Here is a 10,231-nt window from a genome sequence, read left to right as displayed (position 1 = left end):
AATGGACCATATGGAGCCGGCGTCATCTCAGCTGGCGGAGTGGCAGCTGCAGCAGCATTATTGAAGAAACTCAATTAATTTTAGGCGCCGGCAACTGCTTGATAGCTAATATCAATGATGAGGCAGCAGTTCCTTCTTTCTGACTGAATTGACATGCTATAAATTGCATATAAGATGCGTACTACGCTTGATTTATAAATGGCTGTCATGTGCAGTTGGAGTTCGCGTCAGCTCGTCCGCAGCTCTAATTTGGCACTTAAATGCAACGACGTGCGTGGGACCGACAGACTTATGGGGCGCCCATTCGACGCTAATGTATGTGTGTGTGTGTGTGCATAAGTATATGTGTAGGCATATGTACACGTTTCGCAGTAGCTGAAACTGCTAGAGATTCCCATCACGCGCCACAAAATGCCGTTACGTGTTTGCCGGCTCCAACGTCGATGATGCCGAAGGTGTCTCCCAGTTGGCGTGCCAGTGGATTATATAGCTCGTGGATGTGCGGCCGTGTGGCTGCGTCCACCGTGTCGCTCCAGCTGGCGTATTCAATAACCGCTGAGCCCGGGAAACTATAACGAGCCGCACTACAACTTCATATACACATACATAGTTGAAAGTATGCAGCATTCAATTCACTCTACTCATCACCACGAACCGCAAAAATGCTTTTGGAAATTGATTTAGTGCAGCGCACGGCCGACTGCATATGCGTTCGTATATGTATATACACATATCGTGCAGCTGATGAATATCGCAGTGGTCCAATGATGTATGAGGCTTGTCGTCTCATGAATTTATCCTATCACATTTGGCTTTTTGACACGCATCCCATTTTTATAACCACATATTTTGTCGCATTGCGATTTGTGGTATATGGGAATACGTTTGAATTTTTCTTTCTACAATTTTTATGCACTTATAGTTCAACTGCTTTTTTCAGTCTATAATAGATTCCTATTTTAAGCGATTTCTATTTTAAGCGATTTCGATCATTTATACTATCTATATTTTAGTGGATTCTTTTAAATAGTTTTAGTTTTCATTCATTTCATTTCACTTTCATCACACACACCAAGCCGCAGTTTAATGCATCTGTTAGAATTTCTCCCATAGTATCGCCTGTTACTTCCTTAGTGCATTTCCAATTTTCACTGCAATTATTTTTAATTTCGTTCGAATCTATTGCAACAGATTTGCAATTGCACATTGTAAGCATTAGTTGTACTTGAATTGACCCAACTCAAACTGCGCATTGTCTGCTCTGTGCCATTTCCTCACAGTTGCTGCGGTTCGCTTTCTGCTCTTCGTTTTCTGCTTTGCTCTGCTCTAATTGAAATGTTCGCCGTTAGAACTTAATTTTTGCACAGCGGCGCCTTTTTGTTATCACTGAACGCAACATCTAAAGAAAACAATCAAAACAAAACAAAAAGAAAGAGTGAAACAGACAATAATGGCAACGTCTACGGCGACGGCGACGTCGACTGCGACTGTGACTGGCAAACTGGTTTGTCAGCTGCATTGGTGCGCCATGGATTGAGGTTTGCTCTTACTGCCGGCAGAAAGGAAGTGGAAGACTTAACTAACTAAATTGAAGGGCAACAGCTGCCTGAAGGAATCGACACGAGCACGTGAAACAAAAAACGAGCGATTGGATAAGATCCACAGTGGCGGGGCTACTGGGGATTAGGAATCAAAAACTTGTTTAATATAAAGTAATTATTGCAATACGGCATAAGTAGACTGACATTTTGTTTATTTATTTCTATTTTATAATAAAATTGATTGTTTATATAACTTCAGTCTCCCTTCCAAGGAGATCACTTCATATGATATTTTTGCACCGTTCTTCAGTTCGATTACACCCGTCGCAAAATAAAGAACACGCATCTATACAAAGCAAAATTATGCTTAAGGCACTAACATTTTGCAGCTGGTGTAATGAAGAATTTTAAAGCGAAGACTTGGCCTCAGGTCCGAAAAGTAAAAACAAAACAAATCGGCAAAGATGGAGGCAGGGCTCTAGCTAATTGAAAAGATCGAACTGAATTGCCGTTGTTCGTCGTTTTGCTCGTCGGTCAAATCAGTTGAAACTGAAACGTCGTCGCTAGTGGAGCGCGTGTCCCACTCGGAAGCGGGTACAGAAATAGCCACAAGGCAGGGTGAACATCAAACGACATTGGCATTCAAGTGTGTAATTTTTGTCGCGTTGCACTAATTGCCGTCCACATTTTCCATTCCATACTTCGCGTTGTCATTCAACTTACGCTTGCGTACATCAATGCTAAAGAGGCCAATTGGGTCAAGTGCTCTCAATTGAAAGTGTCAGTTGGCTACGAAATAGAGTCAACATGTGGCACATGGTGTGGCTGCTATTGCTGTGGCCAGTTGCAACCAGATCGGAAATTATTTGCGGCTCCCTGGAGCTTCGCAGCATCGCGGATTTCGATCAACTGCGCAACTGCAGCGTTGTAGTGGGTCATGTGCACATTGCGAACCTCCAGCTGCCCAGCAATGTAAGCCTCACCGAGCTGAGCAGCGAGCTAACAGAGATCACTGACTATTTGCTGATTTATCGCTCCACCGGGCTGCTCACACTGGAGACCATCTTCCCTAAGCTGCGCCTAATACGCGGCAGGCAGCTCCTTATGAATCTGTATGCACTCATCGTCTACGAGAATCGCAATTTACGGGAGCTGGGTCTGGTGCAGCTGCAGCGCATCCAAGACGGTCATATTCGGGTCGAGAGTAATCCTATGCTGTGCTTCGTACATACCGTCGACTGGGTCTACCTGGCTGGCAATGCTACCAAACAGCATTTCTATATCAAAGTAAGTTAAGAGCGACTTAAAGGCCTAAAAGCTTGAGTACATGCATTATTATACACTGGAAATAGAATAATGGAATTGATTTCTCTGAGTAACTTGATTACATTTTATCTAATCTAATTTCCCTGTTCTTTAAGAAATCGAAATTTAAAAATTATATATTTCAAAATTGTAATTTAAAGCTCAACAAGTCGCCGAACCATTGTCCTGTATGTGGCGGCCTCTCTGCTGATTATTCGATCAATTACAATTACACGAGGCATTGCTGGAATATGCACGTGGCCCAGGTGCGCTTCGCCCCGCCCCAAACTGAAAAGTGCGCCAAGAGTTGTGGTCGAAATGGCTGTGATGACAAAGGGAATTGTTGCCAGCACAGCTGCATTACGGGCTGCTCGGCTCAGAGCTGCACGCTCTGTGGCAATTATCTTCGGAATGGCCGCTGTGTGGATCAGTGCATTGCCAGCTATGAGCTACACAAGAGGCACTGCATCTCCTATAAGGAATGTCGCCAGCTTAATCTAATTCCATTGACGCGCGGCTATCGCTGCATGGATCATTGTCCCAATAACCACAAGCCCGTAATTGATGCCAATGGAACGCTCCAGTGCCAGCTGGAGTGCAAGGGGACATTCCATATTAAGCGAATGGCAGATCTAGAGCAACTGCAAGACTGTGTGACCATCAATGGATCCCTGGTTATAGAGCTAGTGGATATCAAGGGTAATCAAAAAAACCTCTATAAGAAATATTTGTTAACAATTTCAACTATTTCAGAAAAAATTGTATCTGCTCTAGAGCAGGCCATGGGCAGCATTAAGGAGATTACCGGCTACCTAAAGGTTATACACTCAGCACAGCTTATGTCCTTGACCTTCCTCAGTAACTTGGATACCATACGTGGCGATCAGCTAATAGAAAACAAGTGAGCTCGTTTATAAACCATAGATAAAGGGCATAAGGAGTTCAGTCAGACAAATGAAATACATAGTAGGAAAATTGATAGAATAGTAGGATACCTCGAAGGCTTTAGGACCTGTTCAAAATTAACCGGATATGTATATTATAGACTTATAGAGTCCAGAGCTTATAAATATTATAGCTTTTAGAACTAAGACCAGTTTTACATGAAATATGGAGCAAACTGAATATTATTAAGGCTGTTTTAGGCATAACTCGAATATTTTATGAGCTTGAAACACTTAAGTAGTTATTTTAGACTACAGAGCTAACAAATATTCTAGTTTTAAGATAGCTTCACAAATCTAAGTCCGGTTTGATATGAAATATCGATAAAAGTTAATATTTTATACTCTGTTTTTTGACATAACTTTAAGAGCTCGAAATAGTTAATTTGGTATGTAGGCTCTTAAAATATTCTAACTTAAAACTATTATAATTTTTAGATAAGTTGACAGCCCTAAGACTGTTGTTGAAAATCATGAGGCGCTACTTATCCTGTTGCAGTCATTATTATTATTAAATTCTTTTCATTGTTTAATCTTATAACATACATATCTCAAACTTTAACTTCCAGATATGCTCTATATGTTGTAAACAATTACCACATGGAACATATTTGGCCAGCCAATCGTCAGGTGGCCATTCAACGTGGCACAATATTCTTTCACTTGAATCCACGATTATGCTTTGAAAAAATCCAAAAATTGCAGTCCTCTCTAAAGAGTGTCAGGACGATATCGATAGCTGATGTATCGCCCAACTCAAACGGCGAGCGTGTGATATGTGGGGATTCGGTGCGGACTCTGAACGTTAAAGTTGAGGACGTCAATTCAACGGCTGTTCGCATTGTGATAGACTTTATGAAATCTGAGGATGTGGAAATACTCATAGGCTACTCCTATCACTATATGGAAGCGCCGCAGCGTAATGTAACCAAGTACGACGGACGACACGGCTGTGGACATGACGAGTGAGTGAGAGTAGAAATTAGCTACTTCAAATATTGTTAACTTACTTCACTTCTTTCTAGTTGGCTAATGGATGTCTCTCCAAGCAAGAATCGCCGTCATGTCATCTCCAAACTGAAGCCCTATACACAGTATGCATATTTTGTGAAGACCTTAACTCGCACCGATTACCACATGCAGGTTGATGCATACTCAAAGATTCTCTACTTTCGCACGCTTCCCAGCAAGCCGAGTCCAGTGAGCCAGCTGCATGGGAGCTCGGACCACAGTACGCAGATTGTAAGTGTTTGGCTTAGACTTCATGCCGTGTCTATTTCTTGCCTGCTTTGCAGATGGTCTACTGGTGGCCCCCACTTCGGCCCAACGGCATCATATCAAAATACATTGTCAACATTGAGTTGCACAATCTAACCGAGGCAGAGGCCAGCACAAAGAACTATTCCACCTTTAAGACATGCGACACCTGCGAGCTAGACTGCGTCTGCAATGATCTGGAGCCGTACAATTCGGGACCCCAGCCGGAGGATGAGCACTACTACAACAAGGAGCAGATAACATATGAGGATGCGCTGCCAAATCTGATATATGTTTCGTGAGTATTATTTTTGCTTGATGTCCCTGCCGTCTCGTAGTAAGTTGCCTTTTTCCATTATCCCAGACGTCGCAAACTGCAAACGAAGAAGGAAAGGTTCGACAAGGTTAAAAGCTTTGAGGACCTTCTCGCTGGGCCCTCGCTAGTAGCATATGACAACAGCACGAGTACAACGACTCCTGCACCTCCGCTCGTCGACAACAACTCGACTTTAAGTGCCAACAATCAGTCTACGGCAAACCAGAACGAAACAGTTTCCCAGGAAGAAACTGACGCGGCCAAGCAATATGAAATATTTCGCAAATACATCGAGGACAGAATGCGACAGTTGCAGGACACAAACAAATCCGACTTTATCATTCAGCATGCGATGCCCAAGTGCCAGGATGCCCATGCATCTGTGGGCTATCGACTGGAGCAGAAATGCGTCGTCGAGGAAGAGCCAATTGGCACCAGCTTACCTGGTAGTCAGCATTATTTCAATGCGACCGGCCTGCAGGCCAGTAAATACTATCGCATAACGGTGCGAGCATGTGTCGACGGGGTCATCAACGGTTGCTCGAACCCAGCCGAGATGATACTAAAGACCATCAGCGAGCAGGTGGACCAGTTTATGAATGGCCAATAAACGCATTGACACATACTCAAACCAATGTATATAAAGACAGCAATGGCATCACAGCTTGTTATAGCTTTAGGTTTTATGCAAGTTTTAACGTTTAGTCTGTTTGCTCAGATCGAAGAGATTTTAGATGTTTAGTATCTAGATATAATTGTTTCGTCGGTTGCTTGGTGAGGTAATCGCGTGATATACATCAAGTTTTAATATCTAAGTATGATAAATGTGAAAATGTATTTGCTAAAGTTCCTTTCATTATAAATTAAATCGGAAAATCCTTTTATCCTATGGTAATTTGATGTTTCAGCTTGTCGAGCTTTTAAAGTCTTAACAGTTATTTTGAGATAGGCGTAGCTGCTGAGGCACACACACACACACACACATAAACAGGGGGATGGAGAGAGTGCTATAATCCGCACACACACAGTGAGTGCGGCTGGCACTGATTCTTGACATTTTGCAACTTGGCATAACGGTTTCGGGGGCTCAAACAATAAGCCTACGCAAACTAACAACAGCTCCACCTGCGTCAAGTGCAAAACTATAGAAGCCAACACCCCATCTACTTCACCTTACTCCACTTGCCTTTTATGCTGCTGCTGCCACACACTCGTTAGTTGTTGTTGTTGTTGTTGCTGTTGCGAGATGCTTGGGGCACTTGCGTCAGTTGCAAACGTTCAACGCATGCCACTTAATATGCAAATATGCCACAAAAGAGCTTTAAACTTTAAAATACTGCCGAAAAGAGAAAAACTAAAAATAATCCCGACTCCTGGATGAGGCAAAATGGGACGCGACACGACACGACCAGACGGCACGAGGCGAGAGCTGGGCTTCAAGTCGAACTGAGTACGTGTCATGTGTCGCCTGGCTTGTTGTGAACTTTGGCTCAGCAGGAAACTTGCACGAAACGTGTCCCACTCAATGGCGTTGGTCGGCGTTGATTGACGAAGGAGCATGTGCCGGAACGGGCCACGTTTGTTTGTACCTAAAGGATTTACACTTTGAGTGAGCCGCTGTCGCTGACAGCGAGACCACAATGTCTTCAGTTTTCGGTCTTATGTCATGGCAACTTCTACTGCCGTTGCTTTTAAAGCGCTTTCCTTGCAAATTCTAAACTCAATTGTATTTCAATATTTCACTGTCTCTCTGACTCTCTTGCTGTTGCGCCATTTCGCGCCATTGCTGCCATTGCTGCCATAGCCCAGTGCTCGTTAACCTTGCACTGCTCTGGCAAGCACTTTGCCAAGCCCTCGATATGTGTGTGTTTGTGTGTACGAGGTACTACTGTTACGGCATACGCGTCACTCAGTTGGACAATTTAACTGAGTGCTTTACAAGTTTGCCGTGTGTGCACTTCAATTGTCCTTGCCCCACCACCACTCCAGCAAGGCATCTACGTCCGACAACGCAGTTTAGTTGACCTTCATTTCAATACGCTCCAACTTCGAACCAAAGCACTTGGATTTTGTTTGAATTTGGCTTCGACTGCCCTTAGCATCAGCACAGACTACGCTCACGGCTGCCCTAATGGAAATGGGTTGACCAATAAATTCATATTGCGTTCATTTTTTTTCTCCCTCAGCAACCCCTGCTTGAAAGCTCTGTCTGTATAATGTATATAATGAACTCTGCTTTATCTCTAAACATATATATGTTTTGTGTTTTAAAGACATATTAGGTTTTTGACTTGAGATTTAAACTGTTCTCAGCATAATGCCAAGACAGATTAGGGATAAAATAAGCTAAGAGTCATGAGCCAACACATTATCAATTAAGTCTTGAAAGGATTATAGAAATATTTTCTATTATTCACCATTAGAAAAATTTTTATAAATCATCTTAACTAAACCTACTTTTGTGGTACATAATAAGACTTACGATTAACTAACTTAAAATCAAGGTTGCATAAAATCAACTTAAATTATCTTAATGCAACAACTTAACTCACTTTATGCACTTTTAATAAGACGGCTTAGTCAATCGTGTGCTCTCGTATCTCGTCTCATTATCTGGCCTCACGCTCATGTTACACATTACAAATCCAATTGGCAATGTTAGATAAATGCGCTCGGATAATAGAAACGGACATGTGAAGGCGTTCAGCTAGTCTCTCCACTTAAAGTGCTCCATTGTTGATGATGATGGCTCAGCTGATTCTCAATCGCACTGTGCTGAGATGTAAATGGACATCTAAGACTGATGGCAACTGGCTCGAATGAGTTGAAGAAAAGTGGACTCGATGCCTTCGCTCCTCTAAAAATTGGCCAATTAAGCTTTAAGCGTTATCTCTCCACACGTAAGAGTATATACATTGAATTGGTTAGTCCAGTTGTAGCAAGTGGCATTGCGTGGCTTTTAACCTGATGTGGTTTGCGTTGGCTGCCTTCGCCTGACAGCTTCATAAATAATGCAAATGTTGAAAAACAGTCCAGTATGCATATATGTACACATACATATGCATATCGAATTTATTTTTGTTCACATCGAACGCTCTACTAAAAGCTTAACATGCCTCAATTTAGATAAGATCTCGACTATACCCTGTAATTATTGAAAATGTGTCAACAAGAGTTGATACGCAGAGTAGTTATATGTAAGAATCTATTAGAAAGACATAGCTTGAGCTCATGATAGATGATATAACGTACCTAAACATGAGAAGCTATTAAGCTCAGGTGATTCACTGCTCTATTAAAGCCTCATCCCATCAGGTCATTATCACAATATCAATCTCTTCATAGACCACATTATTCACCAGCTTATGCATTAATGAAATACCTATGACGTGTAAGACGATAGCTCTCATTCACAGGCTGGGTATTTCCTAGTCGCTTACTCCCGCCGCTCACACTCATCGCATTGTTTGTGCCCGAAATAGATGCAGTTTGATTAAATGACCCATATGAACTATGTGCACACTCGCACATACAGACCCCCATGTGCCGTAGCACAATTAAGTTCAATCAATTATTTTTTCATTGGGGTCATTATGAACACGCGACTTGATAAATTTGGCAGACGTCGTTCTGGGCAGGTGATTCGAGCTCATTACACGTGGGTGACAATTTGTATCTGTTATTAATAAAATATCGACTGAGACCTCATGCTTGTCTATGGCAATGCTTATCGCATCTCGATGATTAACATTACAGAATTTTGACTATTTATAAAGCAGGTCAAATGTCATATTGATATTTATTAATTTATATTCGTTATTCAGCTTAATTTTCTAATGGGCTTAATTTTATAGAAGGCATTTACCAATCTGTAGTCACTTAAAGTAATTTTATTTATGCCCCAGATCTTTGACTTATGAGTTTGCTTGCGATAATATAAATTCATTTGTAATTTAAGGTTTTTGAGCTCGCAGTTTGGAGATACTCAGAATATATGTTTCTTATATCTTCAAACTAAGAAAACTAACTAGTCATGTTCCATGTATAGAGAGTTTTAAACTAAGATTTTTAATACCTCGCCCCTAATCATCAAATTCATAAAAATACGTACTAAAGCACCCTTATTTGTTTTTAGCTTAGTAATATATAATACGACTGTAAAAGTACAAAATGTAATTACACTCGAAACGTTGATGAAAATTGTAATGCAATAATAAAATAATTTTTGGATTTATATTTGCTGGAAAATGGTTAGTTTGAATGGAATCATTGTCTATATAGAAAGGTTATAGATGTTATACACTTGTAATAAAAGCAATTAACATTTTATTGCTAAATTTGAATAATTGATTTGGACCTTCGCAACTCGATTGGGTTTGCAAATTTGCGTTATTTGCTGTCAAATATTGTTCCGGCGCTTCCAATTGCTGGCAGAGTAATTTCGAAAATGTTTGACTGTTGATAGAATGCACAATTATACCTTAATGAAGGTACATTTTAATTGTCAACAAAATGTTGCCTGGAATCGGACAGACCGCTGTGGCATACGCCCACATGCCGTCTGCAAAGCATCATCTCCGCGAATGCCCAAATCCCATATGCAAACTTCATTGCCGGCAACATCGACATGATTGCGATTTCGGGCAAATTTGCCACAAAAACACTATTTCCCACAGTGGAAGGCGACCATTGTTTGGGCGCCATATTTGCCAGCCAGGTTTTTGGACTGGCTGCCGCTGGCTGCATTTCCGTAAAATGGATGGCGGCGGACACATACCTGCGCCATGATGTTGTTGGCAAAACGTGTCTCGGTCGCATGCGTTAACGCACTCAGCAGAGCACAGCACAGGTGGGTTTGGGTTTGGCTC

The 10,231-nt window shown here is 41.7% G+C and overlaps 1 protein-coding gene across 1 annotated transcript; it reads left to right on the top strand.

Annotated features, from left to right (window-relative positions):
• Positions 1-1,975: 1,975 nt before the first annotated feature.
• On the top strand, positions 1,976-5,983 carry LOC115483782 (insulin-like peptide receptor). The gene is made up of 7 exons (XM_030226036.1): positions 1,976-2,828; positions 3,008-3,545; positions 3,600-3,747; positions 4,360-4,755; positions 4,816-5,032; positions 5,086-5,345; positions 5,412-5,983. The coding sequence occupies exons 1-7, from the start codon at positions 2,349-2,351 to the stop codon at positions 5,971-5,973; spliced, it is 2,601 nt and encodes an 866-aa protein (XP_030081896.1). The 5' UTR covers positions 1,976-2,348; the 3' UTR covers positions 5,974-5,983.
• The last annotated feature ends 4,248 nt before the right edge of the window (positions 5,984-10,231 follow it).

The sequence above is a fragment of the Drosophila hydei genome, unplaced genomic scaffold, assembly GCF_003285905.1.
Source record: "Drosophila hydei strain 15085-1641.00,03,60 unplaced genomic scaffold, DhydRS2 tig00000044-arrow-arrow-pilon, whole genome shotgun sequence".
NCBI classification, from domain to species: domain Eukaryota; kingdom Metazoa; phylum Arthropoda; class Insecta; order Diptera; family Drosophilidae; genus Drosophila; species Drosophila hydei.
The sequence above is the reverse complement of the archived record's forward strand: the minus strand, read 5'-3'. Positions and strand labels throughout refer to the sequence as shown.

Coding starts and splice junctions, on each gene's coding strand:
- LOC115483782 (XM_030226036.1), top strand. CDS start 2,349: ATGTGGCACATGGTGTGGCTGCTATTGCTGTGGCCAGTTGCAACCAGA. Junction 3,546..3,599: donor AGAGCTAGTGGATATCAAGG/GTAATCAAAAAA, acceptor CAACTATTTCAG/AAAAAATTGTATCTGCTCTA. Junction 5,033..5,085: donor CGGACCACAGTACGCAGATT/GTAAGTGTTTGG, acceptor CCTGCTTTGCAG/ATGGTCTACTGGTGGCCCCC.